At 58.9% G+C, this 21,014-nt stretch overlaps 2 protein-coding genes across 2 annotated transcripts; one reads left to right on the plus strand and one right to left on the minus strand.

The window, feature by feature from the left end:
- Window positions 1-1,303: 1,303 nt before the first annotated feature.
- SLC26A11 (solute carrier family 26 member 11) lies at window positions 1,304-12,675 on the minus strand. The gene is made up of 16 exons (XM_065415807.1): window positions 12,478-12,675; window positions 11,269-11,461; window positions 10,993-11,078; window positions 9,706-9,785; window positions 8,231-8,373; window positions 7,429-7,604; window positions 6,952-7,024; window positions 6,292-6,342; window positions 5,954-6,014; window positions 5,442-5,497; window positions 5,080-5,220; window positions 3,776-3,903; window positions 3,150-3,249; window positions 2,442-2,575; window positions 1,821-1,893; window positions 1,304-1,398 (listed from the first exon to the last, which is right to left on the minus strand). The coding sequence occupies exons 1-16, from the start codon at window positions 12,673-12,675 to the stop codon at window positions 1,304-1,306; spliced, it is 1,788 nt and encodes a 595-aa protein (XP_065271879.1).
- Window positions 12,676-14,405: 1,730 nt separating this feature from the next.
- SGSH (N-sulfoglucosamine sulfohydrolase) lies at window positions 14,406-19,824 on the plus strand. Its single transcript, XM_065416088.1, has 8 exons — window positions 14,406-14,490; window positions 15,344-15,504; window positions 15,885-15,990; window positions 16,845-16,995; window positions 17,454-17,610; window positions 17,930-18,011; window positions 18,208-18,411; window positions 19,265-19,824. The coding sequence occupies exons 1-8, from the start codon at window positions 14,406-14,408 to the stop codon at window positions 19,822-19,824; spliced, it is 1,506 nt and encodes a 501-aa protein (XP_065272160.1).
- Window positions 19,825-21,014: the final 1,190 nt, after the last annotated feature.

Genomic DNA, 21,014 nt, shown 5'->3' on the forward strand with positions numbered 1-21,014 from the left:
ACTCTCCCTCTCCCAGTGGCACGAACAGGTATCACCGCGATTCCTAGAGCTGAGAGACTTGTCCTTGGTCACAGAGGACAGCTACTGTATCCTTGAAACTCTGCATTAATAGGGAAAGGCTGTAAGTCAAAGGGGCATTGGACATTGATATGAACAACAACAAGATGCAGGGTTGTAATAATAAATACTAAAAGCAGAGTTTGGGAAGAGAACCTCCACCAGGAGTCAGGAGATTTTCAAAGGGGGGCAGATTATCTCACATCTTCCTACTGCAGGATTTCTCACACCTTCCTCTGAAGCATCTGGTACTGGCCACTGCTGGAGCCGGGATGCTCGTCTGGACAGACCTTGGGGCGATCCAGTGTGCAATGCCTGTGGACTCAGGAATGTGCGAAGTTGTGTCTGGAACCAGGGTGGTGTGGGAGTATGATATCAGCCAGGTGGGGTGATGAGCACTGCAGAGGGTGCAGTGCATGGGGGTGGGGAGGGGGCAGCTTGTTTCCTATTGCTGGTGACAGCTAAAAGCTACCTTTAAACTGAGGAATCCGAGTCCTGGTGCCCCCCCAAGCACCTCCTCCAAAGCCCAGTTCTCCCACCCAGACGCTGCTGTGCTCCCTCCACCCCTTTGCAGACCAGGTCACCCCATAATTCCCTTTCTGGACTATCATTCCCTTGTCCATAATGTCACTAAAGTGCTAGAGCCCTCACTAAGCCCCCGAGATCAGCTCTGGCCAGAGAGCCCAGCCAGACTCGACAGGTCTCAATCTGGCCCAGCATCCGTAATGCCTGTATTCTCCAGGCAGCCTGCATAGACCGTCGAGGGCTTGGCTGGATTCTCCACTGCCCGTCCCTGCTCCGATTGTCCCCTGATATTCAGACACCCTCCACCCCATCCCGCTGCCACCACCACCTTCCCCAAAAGCCAGGGCGATTCAGTGGAAACATAAACCAAGGAGGGGACAAGGGGCCCTGGAAGGCAATGTCCCCTTCCCCTGGGGGGGTAGTGCTATCCCCCAGAAACAGTAAGCTTCCCACCACCAGCTACCAACCGGCTCCTACAATGACAGACGGCTCAGTGCTCCCCGGGACACAGCAATGGAGAAACAAGCCCAAAGGGGCGAGACCAGGTGTTCGTCCCCTCCCCAGATAGCATCGCCACGGCTGTATTGCCCTAAAGTGCACTCGGAACTACCCAGGGCAGGGGTGAGGGGGTGGCACGTGTCCAGAGCATCCAGAGGTGCCAGTCTCAGGCAAGGAGACCCTCCGCCACCTGGACGGGCAAACGGGCAGAGGCTGTCGATCCTCACTGGATGAGCCCGGACGCTGGCAGCATGTTCCCGCTGGCGCTGTGAAGCAGGACTCGGCGCCTGCCATCCAGCTCTGCGCCATGGCCCTTCTCTGCAGGGGACGCAGGGGTGGGGAAGGAGAGAGGAAGGCAAAACAGGGACATTTAAAGCACAGGCCCAGGCTCCGCTGAGATGCCCTGACAGTCTCAGGGGCATTTAACTTTCCAGAGGCTGAATTCCAGCTCTGAAGAAATAGAAGGAATCTCTCTTAGGGCAGCCAGGCCCCTTCCCCCCTTTCCCCCCCCCCCCCCCACTTCTGGGGGTCTCCAGATCTATCTAACCCCAGAAGCGCTTCCTCTGCTAACCACCAGAGGGATTCAATTCAACAGTCTCCCCAGAGCCCCAGTCAGCAGCAGCTCCTAGTCTGAACACTTGGGGCATTTCTCTGGAGGTTACGGCATGTGGCTGGTCCCATGCCAGAGGCAGATTAGCCTTCCCCAGCCCTACAGAGCGCAGGGCCCTGGCCTCACTTACCCGCCTCCTCCACGCTGGGGAAGTGTTGGAATCCCTCCAGATCTGCAGACAGCAAGACTTGGAGAACGTGGCCCTGAGAGGAGAGGGGACAAGGGGACAGGATGAGTGTGGTGGTGACATTCCAGCTTCCATTGCTCACAGAGACAGCAAAGACTTCCAGGCGTGTGTCCTGGGAGGCTCAGGAAGGGAGGCTGGGCTGAGTTGACCCCAAGAGCTCAGTCCCTAGGTAGGAGCAGCACAGATGACAGCTGCAGCCCCTCCCCCCCACTTGATCCATATGAGTGAACCCCGGATCCTGCAGCCGCTGTAGGAGCAGCCTCCCCACTCTTGAGTGGGCAGGTGCAGCCCATGAGGACGGCAGGTCTCAAGATGCCATGCTCCATCTTGACCTGAGCAGCCAGGCCGCAATGCATGCTGGGCACTGCCATCAGCTGGGTTAGTGGCAAGTTAGGTGCAAGCTTCAGGTTCTTGGCAAATTGCAAATGCAGCCCCAAGTTCTAGAGCTCCCTCCGGGGAAGGAAATTCGGCTGAGCTAATCTGGGGACCAGCCGCATGACAAGTGCCCATGTCCCTGGTCCGACCTGACAGCCAGAGTCCCCCCTACCCCCTTTCCAGACACACCTGCAAGCCAGAGAAGGTCAGGGTGACGCCCCTTTTCTGGAACTCCTGCAGCAGGTCTGCCAACCCCATCACCACGGTATAATCCAGGCTGCTGACGTGGGTGCAGTCCAGGATGACGCAGCGTGGCGGAGACACTGAGGACGAGAACACCATGTGGTCACCTCACTGGCATTTCCAGCAGAACATTCACCAGCCACCTGGGCAGGAAACGTAAAGCAGGACTCGATCTTTCTGGGCCTGGCAGTTTGGAGTGTTGGCACGAGTTTAGCCAAGCCTCTGCCGGTCCTGCTCCGCCCAGCCAGCCCTTTACGCTGCGAGCATGCTGAAGGCCAGTCAAGCCTGAGAGAGAGTGAAGGATAAAGCCTCGATAGCTGCATCAAGGGGTCCTGCCCAGGCAGGGTGAATCCCAGTCCAATTCCAACTAAGGCTTTCCCCGAGAGCTCTTCCCTACAAGCCGCAGGGAGAGGGCTCTCAGGCTGATCACAGGAGGTTCAGGATCAGCTTCACGGGCATTTGCCTGAGGAGTTGATCTGAATTTGGGGTTGTATTTATCCAGGAGCGCCGAGGCTGACAAAGGCCCCACTGCGGAGCAGCCGTTCTGGCCCCGTTTATATTCAGAGGCTGCAGCAGTGACGCCAGTGCTGTCCACAAGCTACAGCATTGAAACAAGGGTGTGTTTGGCTTGTAACAGGCTAGACTGCACCGTACCTGCCACAGCCCATCTGTGCATGGCATCTCGGAGGGACTCAACAGCGGGGAAATGCAGACCGCTCGCAGGCTGCATGAGAAGCACCCCCTCCTCTGAAAGCTGCAGGAGAACCAAAGGGGAAGGATGAGAGGTGGCTGCGCTGGGTAACGTCACATGCTCCAATTCTCAGCCCAGAGCCGGTGTCCCCCTCACAGTGGAGGCGGGTGGGTAGGTAACACAGCCAGCCATTGTCCCTCACACCGAAGGGGCGTGTGATGGAGCCTTCACCCCGTCTCTCACCACACACCCATGACTCCCCCCAACCCCACAGACAGGTTGGGGAGTGTGCGTGTGTGTGTGCACGCACACTGGAAATGGAGGGGCTCAAACACCATTAATGCTAAGAAAAGCTGCCCACACCATTCTGAGCTGCCTGCGTTAACCATTTCCCTGCGTCCCTTGGAACGGCTCTCTGCACCATAGCTGGGGCAGATGAGGGCCATGGGGGTGTTAAGCGGGGATGGGGCAGGAGAAGGGGAGGCAACACAATGCCCCCGGCTATTGCTCCAGGTAGATGCCTATGGCAATAGTGACATCCTCCCACATCTCTGGAACTCCACCCCACACAAGGAGGTCTGAGCCACACCTTGATCCTGGGCCTGGCAATGGTGTAGAGCAGGAGAACGCCGGAGACCAGAATGCCGGCCACGATGCCGTACTGAACCTCCCAGAAGCAGAGCAGGAACGTCACACACAGCGGCACAAGGTCCAGCCCTGAGAGTGAGACCCCAGTCATTGCCTCGTCCCATCCGTTCACCCTCCCACTCAGCAGCTGTTCCGCGAAGCCCCTGGAGTCAGCCAGCAGTCCGTGAAGCCGGGGGAAGGGGAATGGACGAGGGAAGAGAAGCCCGTTCGCATCTGTAGAGGGGGAGCGGAGATGCCTTTGCGCACGGCCCATCACAGGCCGGAGGCTGCTGGTGGCGGGAGAGGGTTCAGATTGGGGGGCAGGAAGCCAGGATTTGGTGCTAACACAACATCCGAACATCTAGGGGCTGCCTGTGTGCTTCAATCCCAACACCTGGGCAAGCACCACACGAGGGCTGCCAGAGATGGCGGGAGGGGAGGGGAGGCTCAAAGGCCTCATCTCAAGAAGGGCAGAGTCTGGAGCCGGGTCAGTGAGCGGGAGAACACCCAGCCAGACTCCCCAGGCTGGGACACATGGATGTGTTACAGCCGCCTGGAAACGTGAAATGCTGCCTCGGCGCTGAATATTGTCATGTCAACTGTCCCCTCTTGGTCCAGGGCACCCCCAGGTGTCGCCTTTCTGTACATCAGGGCACAGAGCGTTCAGGGGAGGGAGGGAACGACGTTACAGTCAGGTGTGGAGCACACACAATCAAATGGCGTCAAGTATCAGAGGGGTAGCTGTGTTTGTTGCTTTTTACAGATCTAAACTAAGAGTCTGTGGCACCTTATAGACTAACAGACGTATTGGAGCATGAGCTTTCGTGGGTCGTCAGACGCTCATGCTCCAATACGTCTGTTAGTCTATAAGGTGCCACAGGACTCTTTGTCGCTTTTTACAATCAAATGGCACTCTCAGATCCCTGCGTAACTGGCACGGGTCCAGCAGAGGAAGCGCCTTGCCTGAGAAGAAGAGATCTGTGTAGCTCGGATGCTGTGTAGCTCGGAGCTCTGTGTAGCTCTGTGTTGCTCGGAAGAGCTCTGTTGTCTCTCCCCCACAGAAGTTGGTCCAATGACAGATATTACCTCACGGATATTTTAACCAGGTGGAGGTTATACCAAATCCCACCCTTGTCAGAGTATCGCCAATAGCGGCCTGCAGGTGGCGCTGGATCCCTTCGAACGTCCCCCTATACTGAAACCGTGCAAAGAGCAGGAATTCGGAGCCCCGGGCAGGCATGCAATGCAGGTTGCTCGTGCCCATACTTTTAACCCGCCACAGTGTTCTGAAGATCCTGGCGTCAAACATCGGGGCCACGGCACAAATGATCACAGCAGCCAGAGCCGCTTTGGGAATGTAATAGAAGAGCGAGGTCAGGTAGGCCAGAGAGAGCAGGACCAGGGTCCCTGGGGAGACACAAGGCAGATGGTGAAACACGGCCAGCCGACCCCGAGCCACGGCCGGGCAGAGTCACCCCAGCCTCTCTCCCCGTACACACACTCAGCCCAGCCTCACACGGGTGAGGAGAACAGGACGTAAAACCCTGGGGCGGGACGGACCCAGAGGTGGCCCTTGGAATGGCAGAGGAAGCACCAATGGAGTCCCTGGGTGACAGCGGGGCACCTACCTGTTATCAGCCCCCCTGCCGGGGTGCACACGCCTGTCTGTGCATTCACCGCTGTCCTGGAACACAAACCAAATGCATCGTTACAGGCTGTGCGAAGGCTCCGGGCAGAAGGCACGAAGGCCAGCTCCTTCCAGCTCCCCTGAATGAGGAGAGCAGAGTGGGGCGGAGGGGTCAGTGCTGGCTCCCCAGAGTGATGTGGGAGCTGCTGGATGGACTCGGTGTCATAAGAGAGGGGACTGGGGACAGGCCCCACCCTGAGCTGCTGTCTGTCTGGAGACTAGCCCCTCATTCCCCCCCCCTCCCCCCCCCACACACACTTTATGCATCACCCGGGTAGGAACAAAAGCAAACCCTGAGGGTCCAGGCACTGCCGCTGACAGGGGGCAGGAGGGAAAAGGGCCCCTCTCTACTGGCTGGGATCCGAACCCAGGCCCTGACTGGGCTCACCCAGCCCATTACCAAGGATCCCCCATGTCCTGACAAGGCCGGCCAGCCTCAGTGGTGCTACTCACCGCCCAAAGCTGCCGGTGACAGGGTAGGAGGAGACGAAGGAGCCCAGGAGGTTGGTGAGGCCTGTTGTGGGGGGAGAGAAGGGATGTTGTGAATGGTGCAGTCAGGAGGGGAGTCAAGATGCTGCCTGGTGGGGGGGGGCAGAGTGGGCCCTCCGTCCCATCAGCTCAGTGAGGGACAGCCACCACCAAGGCCCCTTCCAATGAGCAGACGAGGATCCAAAGCAGATTCAGTCCCCAGGCTGGACTCCCAACCGCGCCCCAGCCAGGCTGGAGAGAGGCTCCCCCCACCACGCACACCATGTCCTGGCAATCCCCCACCCCCCTGGCTGAGCTCTTACCCATCGCCAGCAGCTCCTGATTGGGGTCAATTCTGTAATTGTTCTGCGAGGCTGAAAGAAGAAAGAGGTGACTGGGCAGAACTCCCCACCCCTTTATCCCAGAGCTTCCCGCGAACCCTGTGCCAGCACCCAGTGGGCGCGGGGGCAGCAGGGTGCATGGAGAGGCGAGTCAGCCTTTGCAGGGGAATGACCTGAGTCACAGGCCCCACGGGACCCCTGGGAAGTGGCTCATTTCACCACCTTCGCCCTGCAGGTCACGCTCCCCATACCTGGAGAGCAGTAACAGGCCTTACCAACACTGAGCTCCTGCCTTGGCCATGCAAAGCCTGGGCAGCCTAGGGCGAGGGGAACCTCCCTACCCCATCCCCCATTCCCCAGGGGCTGCCTCACCAGGGCAATAAACTACAGGGGGAAATGCTCAATTGTGGGGGGAATGTTCCATGTGATCCCCCCACCCCATCCACTGACCCCACACTCCAGGGGACAGTCCCCAGGCACTTCCTTCCTGCACCCCCTGCGCTTTTCTTTGACATGTGGAAGGTCCCACCCCAGGGTCCTTCCCCACCCCCGCCTGGTGGCAGCTGACTCCAGACCCTTCCCCATGTGAGGAGCGAAGGCTCTGGCAGCCCGGAACACGGCACGACAGACCCGACACCATACCGAAGGCCTTGGCAATAGCGACGGTCTCCAGCAGGCCCATGAGCGGCACCACAGCCAGTCCAGCTCCCAGGTCCTGGGGAGGGGATGGAAGAGGCCAGCATGAATCTCATGGCAGAGAGCGCTGCAGACGCAGGAGATGGTGCCCTCTGCACTGTCCCCCCACCTCTGAGGGCAGCAGGAAGACGAGTCTCAAGAGGAAATCCCCCATGATGCAGTTCAGCCGGGCGAGGGTAGACAGGACCCCTCGCTCCACCAGCCCTGTGCACATACGTGCTGGACGGCAGGTCACCCCAAGGCTTCATGCATCCAGCCCTGTCTGCTCCCCAACTGGAGGGAAAGGAGCAAAGGGGAGAACCTCCAATTCCCATTGGAATCCCTCCTCTCTCGAGCTTGCTCAGCCATTTAAAGGTACGGTACAGAATTAGAGCGCCACCCTGGGAAGCTCCCACCTGCTCCCACCACCCCAGCACCACTCACCTGCACCATCTCGCTGAAGGGCACAGTGCTGTTGGCTTCGGCCTTGGAGAAAGGCGGCAGCTGGAAGGGAGGGAGCCCCTGGGGCGTCTCCCCAGTGAGGGTGAACGGCTGGGAGCCCATCACCTGGAAGGAGTAGGCGACCAGGCCAGCAAACAGGACCACCAGTGCATTGCGAGCTACATCAGAGAGGAAATTACCGCGGTGAAAGCATCGCTCCGAGCCCAGTGGGGATGGGCACAGTGGAGAGACACGCACTGGAGAGACACGCGCTGGGGGCTCTTTCCAGCCAAGGTGGACGCCTGCTGTCCACAAGAGCATGGGCAGCAGCAGGACGAACCTCCCACCAGCGGGCCCCAGCCCTGCCCTGGAGAGACCCACCGTGCACGGGGCGTTCCGTCTCCACAGTCCACTCAGTCCTGGCCCTTCCTGTGGGGGCTGCCCACAAGGGGCCAGGCACTGCCAGTCAGGACAGTGGTTTGGACCGCTGCCCCTCCAGGGGACAGACCCATCTCACACAAGGGCCCCCAAGCAGCCGTCCTATTGGAACAACTTGTGGGCCCTGCCAACACGGGCCAGATTCGGGCCTGGTGGTGAACGGCCCCACGGCCCATCACATCCCCCAAGAGCCAGCCTGGGCCAGAGCACTCTCCCAGCAGGCATTTGCTGCAGGCCCACAACGTGCTGTTTCTTCCTCTTTGCAGGGTCCTCATTTCTCCTCATCACCCTCTGACCCTGGGCTAACTCCGGGTGCTGCCAGGAGGAAGCGGACGTCAGTCAGAGCTGGGCAGGGCAGTCAACCAACCTGTTGCTGTGGCCCAGACGATAAGACGACTGATCCTGACGGACAACAGCTCCACCCGATGGATCCTGGGGATGTGGCCTTTCATCGCCCTGAGCCCCACAAGCACGGCCAGGCAGACCAGCCCCAAGAGAGCATCCCCGGCCCTGCAAACAGACCAAATCTGGGACGTGTCGCAACACACTGCAATCACTACTGCAAAGGTTTTCTGTGGTGGGGAGGGCCCAGCCCAGCCCAGGCTCCAGTTGTGAGCGAGGAGACTCGTCTCTGCCCCTATCAGATCAGTTCTCAGGGAATGGGGAGAAGGACCCAGGTCAGAAACCCGACAGGAATCAGTGGAGCAGGATCCACTTCCAACTGGAACTGGCCAGGGGCAACCATTCCCTCCCCCCCGTTTCAGCCCCTCACCGCACTGCTGCAAAGGGCATGTAGCTCACACGGGCAGAAACAAATGGGGCTGCTCTAAAGCCAGGGAGCTGGCCACAGAGGAGGGGGCTGCAGTGAGGAAGTCTGCAGCCTTGATCCCTGATACTGGGGGGAGGAAGCTGCCCAGGGAAGGGGCAGTGAGGGCTGAGAGAACAGACCTGAGCTGCTGGGTCGAGGGCCCCCGGATTGGAAGCTGGTGCAGAGGGGTGGCCGGGGTTCCCGTACAAAGCACTGTGGGAGTGGTGCAGTCAGCACAATGGATAGGGAGAGACCCTGGTGAGACCCTGGAAAGTGGACTTGGCTGGAGGGCTAACCCACAAAGGAGAGGCACTGTGGCTCCTGACCAGCAAGATGGGGACTGCAGAGCGAGTGAATGTGTCAAGGTGCTGGGCGACTGCAGGATGGGGCGTAGACAGTGGTGAGGTAATTCCCCAGATGAGCCACGAGGAGGCACCGCTGAGCAGCGAGTAGCACGGGCCCGTTACACCCAGTAATTTCCTCCCCACGGGGGCAGCTAACAGAGGCAGGGCAAGGTGAGGCACAGAGACAACCGAGCTCACAAGCTCGGGCTGCCTGGGATCATGGAGGCAGCGTGAGGCAGACGCTCCCAGGGCTGGCTTGAACTGGGAGCCATGCAAGTAACTGCTTGGTGCTCAGCACTTTCGGACCGGCAGCTCGCCGACGGGCCCAATGCCCTGCTCTAGCAATGGGACTGGGGAGGGAGACAATTCACAGCTCCATTTTCCTCTCCATCCCCCCTTTCTGGCAACTGGGGAGGCCACAAGCAGTCAGCCTGACCTCATATGTCCCCACGCCCCAAAGCAATCCAACATGACGGAGGGCATGGAGTACAGCTTCGTGTTGGCACAGGGCACTGGGGTTGGGCAGAGTCTGCTTGTGCCTGGTGTGATCTGACGGATGATGCAGCAGGCAGCTGCCCCTTATAGTCACAGTGCCTTTCCCAGCCCTGCCTTCCCCCCACCTCCACACCAGCCACGCCAGGACGTTGGTGGAAGGAACGATCTAGGAAGAGCACAGAGATGGCTGCTGACCTGGTCTCCCCGATTCTTTGGAAGGTGTGATACACCTGCAGGAAAAACTGTCGTGGAATGTTGTGCAGCCCCAGGATGTTCTGCGCAAACAAACAAAGGCCCCGTGAAAGCCCAGCCCAGCCCCAAGTCCCAGATGCACCTGACAGGTACCCCAATGCCAGACCAAACAGCATGGCATTGGCCCCTCCCCTTCCCCATGGCGCTGGCCCATGCAGTGTCTTTTGTGGCTGCTACCTGGGAGCTTTCATCAGGGACCAGACCACGTAGCTGTGTGCAAACCTCTGGCCAAGTAATTTTCTCTAGATCCTTCCCCCACCCCTAGGAAACTTTGGAGGCTCAGTGGGGAAAACAGTTCCCATTCTCCCAGATGCCTGGTGCTGAGGCAGCTCCAGCCCCAGCCCCATGGAGACAGAGTCCTGCTTCCCATGCAAGCAGACAGGCTCTCCCAAATCTGGTATTCAAACTGGGGTGTTTTCCGTGACCCACGACTGTCCAGCTGCCGCCTCTCGAGTTCTCACTTGTCACCAGAGGCTGACGGTGAATGTGGCTAAAAGAGCTCAGAGGTTCCTCCCAGAAAGAGCACTTGATGAAACCATAAGAGATTAGCTGATGTTTTCTGTTGTCTAGCGCCTTGCAAAGCATATGCTGACCCACGTCCCTCTCTGATTACGGTCAACCACAAAGGAAATGTGGCAATACCTAAAATCACCACAAGGAATGAAGAGGATTGGCCAAGCCATGGACCAGTCAAACCTCACAGCCAATCCCAGCCCCCCCACCTCCCCACAGAGAAAAATCACCCAGCACAGCAGTCAGATGGTACAGATTGTCCCCAGCTGCAGCATCCCCATAACCCCCGTCGTCAGCAGAGACGAGGACAGTGTATTTACAAGGGAAGCATACAGCTTGGTTTAGCTTTGTCCACACAGCGTAACTACCAGGTCCCCCAGGAAGCCCAGCCAATGGGCAGAACATCACCAGCACTGAGCATGCTCTCAGCTCTGGGAGGGAGGAAGCGAGGAACCCACTATGGGTCACCAGCATGGCAGCGCAGGGCACTCACCCCATCCCACCAACCTTGCAAAATCCTTCTAGTGCACTCATCTGGCGCAACTCTTTGTTTGTCTGAGGGGCCAGTGAAGTATCCTTCATGTTTCCACTGATATCACTGTGCTGAGCTAAGCAGACGGTGCACCTGGGCCGGTGAATTTTTATGACAACTTTGCAAGGCTGCATTAGGCCACTGCGCAAGAAATGGAAAAGGCCACATGCAGGAGAAGGTCCTACCTTGACCTGGTTGAAGCTAATGATGACCGAAGCGGCCGAGGTAAACCCTTTAATGACGGGGCAGGAAACGAAGTCCAGTAGGAAACCTGCAAGGGATGGAAATTGCTATAAGGACGCTGCTCTCCTAGGTACACACTGCAGCATGCACACACATGCAGAGGGCAAGGCTATACAAATCGGAGCTGGACAACAGCAGAGACATTTCTTGCGGGGACAAGTTGCTAGACTGAGAAGCGTCATACAAAAACAAGGCCCAACCTGGCCGCAGCATCTCACCGAGGTGCAGGAGACCCATGGCTAGCTGGATACAGCCTGACATGAAGGTCAGCAGGATGGCATAGGCAGGGTCATGGAACGCATAGGAAGAGACCAGCAGCGACATAATGGCCGTTGGACCCAGCGTCACATCTTTTGAGGTCCCCAGCAGGCAGTAGACAAAGCAGCCCATGAAGGAGGAATAGAGACCGTACTGCACAGGAACAAACAGAGCCTTCAGCACCAGAATCACAGCAACCTGGGAACCTGCTCTGATCATGCTGGGAACTGGGCATTCTGAAAGAAGGGCTGGGATTGGTTAACAAAGGGTCTGGCCGCGGAAGTATCCCAGGGGAACGTATTGGGTAATCTTCGGAAGAAACGTCTGTAGGACGTTCGTCACCCTGATAGCTGTACCACACACTTTCTGAAAGAGGAGCATGGACGGTCCCAGGAGGCTGCCTGCCTTCAGTCCCCCAATGTGCCCTGTAGGGTGACCAGATCTCCCCATTTTATAGGGACGGTCCCGATATTTGGGACTTTTTCTTATATAGGCTCCTATTACTCCCCACCCCCGTCCCGATTTTTCACACTTCCTATCCGGTCACCCTAGTGCCCTGCCACAACCACTCACCTTGCCATGTGTTACTGCCTCGCTAACACCCACCCAGTCCCCAGCTGTTACAATCTTCAGCATTCTGCCAGGATATGCAAGCACCCTCCCCCCCCACTGTAATCACCCCCACTGTGAACAGTGCCCCCTTTATAATGCTCAGAACTCTGCATTTTTGCAGTGGCTACCATTAAAAACTTGAGGTTTACTGTGTGGCAGTATTTACAATATCCTCTGTGCTGTGACTGGGAAACGCCTCCAATACCACGGTACATTCAGCTACTGGAGCTGGGGAACCTCCAGGCTGTAGTGGCATTGGGGGTAGGTGCTATAAAGAGGATACTATGGATTTACTCGCACATGGAGCTTGGGTGTATGTAAGGCCAGGTGAGGAGCCTGCATTGATCAGATCAGCACACGCCTATGCCAGGGACAGCCCAAGGGACGTACTTCTCAATGTCCCCAGCACTGAGGCATTGGGGTCCCTGTATGAACAGAGGGAGGGAAGGGAAACAATACTTATTGGTTGCCTCGAGAGGATTCTGCAAAGGAACTCACAACAGCTGCCTCCACCCACCCCTGGCACAACCCTCTGGGTCTAGAATCGAGCAACCCACCTGGACTGGCAGGCCGGCCACCTCGGCATAGGCCAGCGCTTGCGGCACGACCGTCAGGCCCACGGTCACGCCAGCGAGGAGATCGAGCTGCAGCCACCACAGAGAATATTGGGGCAGCCACCCGAGGACAGGGAGCCGCCTCTGCACAGTGTGGTAGGAGCAGCACCGCGCGGGAGCCTCTCGGTCCCGCTCTGCCATAGCAGCTTTCTTGGGGATTCAGGCCGGTGTGTAACACGCTCCAGGCTCCGTTGGGTCTGTCAGGGCACCGCTAGAATCCCCTGCAGCGGTCTCAGGGGACATGGTGACCGGGAGAAGACAGTCTCCTCAGCAGCTCTGTTCAGTAGAGTTCTCCGGTTCTCCAACATACCTGCAAGGGAAGGAGGGACAGAGACTCGGCCTAGGCCGGGGAGGGATGCACGGGGCACTGTCTGTTCATTGATAGCACCAACCGATGGCCTCCTCTCCTTCTGGTCTCCTATCAAGGCCCAGACTGAGGGATGCCTCCACCTCCTCCATTCACCTGGTGAGGTCTCCTAAGGCAGAGCCTTGGCCCTGGGGGCAAGTGCAGAGAACTTGCTGGGTGGAGTTTTTCTGCCCCCTAGAATGGATTCTGGCTCTGTCTCCTGGAACAGGATCCCAGAGGGTCACCGGCAAGCAGCACTCCAGGGCAGGGAGTGGGTCCCAAGGGGCTGGCCTGGGCAGAGTGCTGCTCAACTAGTTTCTCTCTCTCTCTCTTTGGCAAAGAGACGGAAATAGAGAGTTTTTACACGGCGCTGCAAAGAAAGAAGGAGTCCCCCGTTCCCAGAAATGCCCAGCACATGGATCTGGGCAGTAAGTCGCCCAGCAGGGGCTAGTTTGCTCTATTTTACAAAGCCAAGGGCTGAGAACAGAGGAAGAACAGCCAGTGCTAGCTGGATCCGTGGCAGGGACAGGCGGCATACACCTCTCCATCTGTGCAGGGCCAAGGTGACAAAGACCCACGATGAGGGACACAACAAACCTCATGTCACACAGGAATATCAACAAAGATACATTAGAACTGGAAAAGGTACAGAGAAGGGCAACAAAAATGATCAGGGGTCTGGAACAACGTCCATAGGAGGAGCGATCAAAAAGACTAGGACTGTACAGCTGAGAAAAGAGGCGACTAAGGGGGGATACAATAGAAATCTATAAAATCATGAACGTTATGATGGAGAAAGTGACTAGGGAAGTGTTATTTACCCCCTCATATAACACAAGAACCTGGGGTCACCTGATGAAATAAATAGGCAGCAGATTTAACACAAGAGGAAGCGCTGCTCCACACCACACACAGTCAACCCCTGGAACTCATTGCCAGGGGATGTTGCGAAGGCCAAAAGTATAACAGGGTTAAAAAAAGAATTAGATAAGTTCATAGAGGACAGGTCCATCAATAGCCAGGGATGGCTCCTGGGCTGGCCCCGTGTCCTCAGACCCAGAGCAGGGCGAGGCTCCTGCCCCCAGCACTGGAACAATTTGTATGGGGGGGGGGGTGCTGAGAGCCATTGAACCACACAGTAAAACCCTGTCTAGGATGGAAACCACTTCAAGCCCGGGGGGGGGGGGCAGCAGCACCCCTAGTTCCAGCCCCTATAGCCGGGAGCCCAGGGACAGGGGCTCCTCTGGGGACACGACTGCCAGTGGTAGCGGGGGGAGCGGTGTAGGGCGCCCCGCAGGGTCGGGGGGCAGGAGAGGAGGCGCCCGGGGGCCCTGGAGAGCTCCGGCTGCCCCGGCCCTGCTTGTCCCCCCCGCTGCCCGGCCAAGGGACCCCCGGCCCCGCACTCACCCGCGCCAGCCGCCGCCGCCGACCCCGACCCGGCTCATGTGACGTGCCCGGGGCGGAGCCGACGAGGGGGCGGTATCCCCGGCCGGCCCGGCGGGAGGGGCCCGGGCTACAGGTCACCATGGGCCTGCGCTGGGCGCTGCTGCTGCTGCTCGCCCTGCCGCTGGGCTGGGCCGGCCGGGCCCGCAACGTGCTGCTCCTCGTGGGTGAGTGCGGCCCGGGGGGCTACAGGGAGCGGGGCCCGCCCCCGGACCGGACCCCGGACCGGGCACCCTGGCACCTGGGGAGCGGGGTCCGCCCCCGGACCGGGCACCCTGGCACCTGGGGAGCGGGGCCCGCCCCCGGACCGGGCACCTGGGGAGCGGGGCCCGCCCCCGGACCGGGCACCTGGGGAGCGGGGCCAGCCCCAGGACCGGGCACCCTGGCACCAGGGATGGCTCCTGGACTGGGCACGGGGATCTGGCTGGCACCCAAAGCTAGACTCTCCTGGTACCCAGACCCTGGGAACAGCAACCAGCCCCTAGACCAGACTCCTCTGGCACCTGGGACCAGGCAGCCAGACCCTGGGACGGGGCACCAGCCCCCTAGACAAGCTCCTAGTGGCCACGAACTCATTAGCGGTGACTCACACCCATGGGAGCAGCTGCAAGAAGGGGATTCCGGAGTCACTGCTCTGACTAACTCCCCTGTCCCCACTGCAGCCCCTGGGACAGGAACTGCCTGAGCAGCCGGGAGCCGTGTACAGTGAGGGGCTCTGCGGCCTGGTTCACTACAACTCGTGCGCTGCTGCGGCCTGGTTCACTACAACTCGTGCGCTGCTGCAGCCTGGGGTGGGTGTAACCAACACTGCAGGGCCCATGGCAGGGTTTGAACTCAGGCTCGCAGAACAGATGCATGAGCATCAGCCCTGTGAGCTAGAGGACAGCCTCCCCGATGGCACCTGTAGCAGACTCATTAACCTCTCCTGTGGACCAGCCGTGGGGGGATACATACCCCCCCTCTTCTAGTGCCACATGGGCCCTGAGCTCACAGCCTGCCCTACTTCTCCCTGCTGCACAGCGGACGATGGCGGCTTTGAGAGTGGCGTGTACAACAACTCCGCCATCAACACCCCCAACCTGGACGCCTTGGCCGGGCGCAGCCTCGTCTTCCGGAACGCCTTCACCTCCGTCAGCAGCTGCTCCCCAAGCAGGGCCAGCATCCTGACCGGCTTACCCCAGGTAGGGCCTTCCCGAGCCACGCGCTGGGCAGGGAGGGTGTGGTTCTGCTGCCTCAGGCGCTTGCTGGGTCCATCGATAGCGCCTGGCTGTCGGCATTTGTAAGGCATCCAGCCCCGTAGCTCAGCTAGTCCTTCCCTAGGCCCATCAAGGCTCGTTCCCTACACTCTCTGCTCTGGGGCTTTGTCCATGGCTCAAGTGATGAGTCTTCCCTCACTTTCCCTTGATGGCCTATTGCCCAGCCCCAATGTCTGGCGCCTCAGTGGTAGCACACGCTCAGCCCGTGGCACCTGAAGACGGCCGTGGTTTGGCTCTGCAGGGCGGCCGGTGCGGGGACGTGCGTTCCTGGCCAATTTGTCTCGTTGTTGGTCTATGTTTTGCAGCACCAAAATGGGATGTATGGGCTGCACCAGGACGTGCACCATTTCAACTCCTTTGACAAGGTGCAGAGTCTTTCCCTGCTGCTCAGCCAGGCACTTATCCGGACAGGTAAACAGCCAGGGGGCTGGGAAGAGAGGGGAGTGGAAGAGTGTGCAAAGCCATTCCCTTTCCCACACCCGTCTCACTGAACCCCATCCACGCTTGTGAGAGATGGGCAGCGAAACGTGTGCCTAAGATACCACCCCACTAGACAAGTTTCATTAAGTCTCTCTCACACACACACACAATTTAAATCAAAGTGATTGACATCACCAATTTAGACATGATTTAAATCGCAAGTTTAACCTTGCTTTGCATTTGTCCTCCTCTCATTTTCCTAAAGAAAGGTCGATTCTCGTTGGTTGGTAACCATTCAAACATGTCGATTTGCAGCTAAATATGCAGCCTTTACACTACTTGGTGCTTCATTTTGCTAACCCGAAGGATGCAAACATGTATTGCTAAATACTACTTTTTTTAAACTTAATTTAAATTATTTTAATAGACAATAAGTTTAGGCCTTAACATAGGTGGTCAGTATCAAATTTAATTTTAAATAGGTCTGTTTTTTAAATTAAACCTGGATTTAATTTAAATTTTAAAAATCCAATTTTAATTTAAAAAAATTCTTTTTTTTTTTATTCATCAACTTTTATCGACCCTGCTCCCACACCCCAGTTGGGGCCTTGACTCTGCATTTCTGCCTGGACTAGTCCCTTTCACTTCTGTATCTAGAGACGCCAGTGGCCTCTAGAGGCCTAATGTGGTTGCGCAAGCCAGTGTTTCCCTCCTGCCCCAAGCATCAGAGCAGGGCAACTCCTAACCCCGCCCCGGGGGAGCATGGACAGACCGAAGCAGCATCCTCTGCTCTAACTGCCTGCTCACGTGCTTGCTCCTGACGGGCCGGGCTCTTTCTCCTGCAGGGATAATTGGGAAGAAGCACGTTGGGCCGGAGACGGTGTATCCCTTTGATTTTGCATACACTGAGGAGAACAGTTCTGTGCTGCAGGTGGGCAGAAACATCACCCGGATCAAACGGCTCGTCCGGAAATTCCTGCAGAGCCAGGACGAGAGGTGAGGCCCTGCATGCCCCGCCGCAGGATTCTCTCTGGGGCTGAGTAACCTTGCCTCCTAGCACCCTGGTCCTGATGCACAGGGTACCCCTGTGCCTGCGTTACAGGGAGATGCAGCGGTCAGCACCTTCCATCAGGTTACCAGCTCATCTCGGGGACCCTCGGGGGCTCTATGGGAACCAGTTTTGCAGCTCTGAAGGCTTGTCTTCAAGTCCCAATTCATCACAGGTGAAATGAGCTGACGTTTCTCTGTGCAGGTAGCCCCAGGCTTTGGTTGGAGCCAGTTGGAGGCCGTGAGCTAGTGTTATCACTGGCTCTGGATGGTGGCCCAGGGCTAGGGTTAGGACTGGGGTGCGTGGGATGCCTCAGGCCATGCTTGAGCAGTCCTTTCCTGCTCGGCCCGTGCTGTCAGCCTCTCCCGAATGCTGCAGTCACAAGCTCTCCTCTCGGGATTTCCAGGCCGTTCTTCTTGTACGTCGCCTTCCATGATCCCCATCGCTGCGGCCACTCCCAGCCCCAGTACGGGGCCTTCTGTGAGAAGTTCGGCAATGGCGAGAGCGGCATGGGCTGGATCCCCGACTGGAAGCCCCAGACGTACAGCCCAGAGCATGTGCAGGTAGGACAGGGCCGTTGGGAAGCAGCTGCCCACGCTCCAGGCCAGAGCTGGGCAGCACAGCGGGGAAGAAGGCTCCTGCAGGCAAAGCTGTGGGGTGACTTGGGGTGACCCTGGCCCTTCTTCCCCCCACACCCCCACCCCAAGCAGTTATGGGGGGATGAGTGGGGTTAGGAGGAGAGCAGCCCTGAGTACGGAGATGGAGCCACGGTCACTGGCAGGGGCTCTGTCCTCAGTTTAGCTCTGCCGCCTCCTGCGTCCCCTCCCCACGGCTCTTGGAGCCTCCAGCGCTTAGCAGCTGCTGCGTTTCCTCCCCCCACAGCTCCCGTACTTCGTTCCAGACACTCCAGCCGCTCGCGCTGACCTGGCCGCCCAGTACACAACAATCGGGCGCATGGACCAAGGCAAGTACCCGCTGTGGTCGGGCAGCAGGATGTGGGGGCCTGAGCCCCCAGCGCAGGGTCTTGCTGGGTGAGAGGAGAAAACCCACCCTCAGTTGGGGTGGGGGGCTGGGGCGGGGATGGAGGCAGCCGTCCTGCTGGGTGAAAGTGCAGGTGCCCCCCGGCAGCCACACAGCTCTGCTCTTCTCTCTGCACGCAGGGATCGGGCTGGTCCTGGAGGAGCTGCGCAACGCCGGCTTGCACAACACCACGCTGGTGATTTACACCTCTGACAACGGCATCCCCTTCCCCAGCGGCAGGACCAACCTGTACTGGTCGGGCACTGCTGAGCCCCTGCTGGTCTCCTCCCCCGAACACCCCGAGCGCTGGGGGCAGGTCAGCCAGGCTTACGCCAGCCTGCTGGGTAAGAGCAGTCACTTCCTCTCTGTGGGCTAGGCAGGGGCTGGGGTCATTAGGGGAGTTGGGTGGGGGCCCCCATACAGTGCTGTGTAGAGCGATGCCAAATCATGTGTCGTCTCCCCCGCCCATGCCCTGACACCATGGGCATGGCTGGGGTGAAGCCCTGACACCACGGGCATGGCTGGGGTGAAGCCCTGGCTCCACAGCCCAAAAGGCGACTCTCTCCCCGCTGGATGGATTTGCTTGTCTTTCTGAAAGAGAGTGAGCCGTGTAATCCCCAATGCCACGGGAACGAGTCTGGGCCCGGAAGGAGGAGGATGGAGTCTGAGAGCATGAAGGTGCCCAGCCCCCGGGGAGAGGGGATTGTGGGATAGGTGGGTAACCCCCTGGATGTACAGGGCCGGCCCCAGCTCCAGAGGGCTCACAAGCCAACAGGGGACAATGGCTCAGAGCTGCAGCAAGGTGGGCGGATCAGTGTGGGAGGGAGGCCTGGAGGAAGTGGGTGTGAAGGAGAAAAGGGCACTGGGGCAGGAAGCCGGAGGCTGTTCCCCGCACAAGGGGAGCCCAGCAAAGGCATGAGGCTGAGTGTGGAAAGAGAGGAAAGGGGCCGTGAGGAGAGAAGCCCGGGGGCCCTGTCCTCCAGCGGCTCGTGCCGGTGACTGACTCTCCCTGGCGGCCCCACAGGAATGGCAGGGAGCACCCGTCACTCCCGCAGGGCCCAGCTGCAATTCCCGGGACGGCCTCCACCCTCCCGCTGGGTTCTGCCCCCTCCTCTCGGGTCCGAGTCTCTCTTCAGGGGCTGTTCTGCCCCACTCCTCTTGCCAGTTGCAGACATCGCCCTCTTTTCCCCTCTCCAGATCTCACGCCCACCATCTTGGACTGGTTCGCCATCCCCTATCCCAGCTACAGCATCTTCGGCACCAAGACAGTCCAGCTTACCGGGAAGTCGCTCCTGCCAGCCTTGGTGTCCGAGCAGCCCTGGGTCACGGCCTTCAGCAGCCAGAGCCACCACGAGGTCACCATGTACTACCCCATGCGGGCGATCCAGCACCAGCAGTTCCGCCTGATCCACAACCTCAACTTCAGGATGCCTTTCCCGATCGACCAGGACTTCTACGTCTCGCCAACCTTCCAGGACCTGCTCAGCCGGACCAGAGCCAGGCAGCCGACCCATTGGAACAAGACCCTGCACCAGTACTATTACAGGGACCGCTGGGAGCTGTTTGACCGGAGCAGCGATCCCACCGAGAGCCGGAATCTGGCCTCCGACCCCCAGTACGCCGAGGTCTTGGAGCTGCTCAAAGCCCACCTGTTGAAGTGGCAGTGGGACACTAATGACCCTTGGGTGTGTGCCCCAGACGGCGTCTTAGAGGAAAAACTGAGCCCCCAGTGCCAGCCACTTTACAATGAACTGTGAGTCACCAGCTCACCTTGCGGGAGTCCTGTCTGCATTCCTTACACCAGCCCAGCCCCAGGTCCTGCTTGGCCCTCGGCTCCTCCCCAAATCCTGTTACAGCCCCAGAACCCCCAAGGGAACAGCTAGCTCGTCTGCCAAATGAGACATCAAGTGCCTAAACATGCAGCCCCCGGGCTCCAGGGTCCACAGAGCGACCCCGCAGCCACGCCAGAGCTCCAGCCACCCTCCGTCTAGCACAAGGTGGGGCAGCAACCAGAGATGGGCTGGTCCCACTCCCCCATTCACACAACTGGCGTGTGCTTTGTGTGTCAAAACAGCACCTGCCCCTGAAGCTCAAACGGGACATTTTCCTCCCCAGTGGGGTGTCATCGTACCCGGCAACAGGCAGCGCTGGACTGCAGCCAACCCGAAAGCTGTCAAATACATGATCTCAATAAAGTCGCTGGGAGGAGAACGTCCTCGGCTTACTCACAAGCTAACCTCTGTGCCGATCTCCTGCTGAAGCCACTTCTCACTGCAGCTCTTCCTGCGGTGGCTCCAACAGCACCTCCTGCAGCCGGAGGTTGGGACTGGTGCTGCTGGGAGCTCCCCACATCGGGGCTTTTGCCCCATTTGCCAGGGAGTCTCCTGCTGGCCATGGAGGAGCTGAGAGCCCCCTCTCCTTAGGGCCGGTACATTGGATTTGGTGTCACCACCTCAGGGAGGGCCAGGAGGGGTCTGAACACGCAGCGACTGTCAGTAACAACACGGTTTAATTTAGCAAACTACACAATTGACAGTCCCTGGAACGAGCACATCCGGTTTAGTCCTGGCTCCCTGCTCTCCCCAGGGCTGTGGGAGCAGGGTGCACAGAGATCCAGAGGGAGCTGGGATACCCAGTACAACGAGGCAGACCCCTGGGGGCAGCTAGCCAGGGAGGAGCCTGCGTGGCGGGGGACATGGCAAGGCCTACAGGAGTTGCTGTTCCCTCCCTGCGCAGGCGGGCTGCCGACTGCACTTCCGAGCAGCTAGTGCCAGGCTGGGAGAACAGGTGGAGGTGGCCCAGGCACAGGTGCCCTGCCCACCCCGGGGACCCGCCCTGGCACCAGGAACACTGTTCACCCCAGCCAGCCGCCCTTTCACACCATGACAGGGGTGGCATTAAAACCAGCCTCTCTCCCTGAACTAGAGTTACTGTGTTTCTCTGCCGA

Source organism: Emys orbicularis, chromosome 13, assembly GCF_028017835.1.
Source record: "Emys orbicularis isolate rEmyOrb1 chromosome 13, rEmyOrb1.hap1, whole genome shotgun sequence".
In the NCBI taxonomy this organism is placed as follows: domain Eukaryota; kingdom Metazoa; phylum Chordata; order Testudines; family Emydidae; genus Emys; species Emys orbicularis.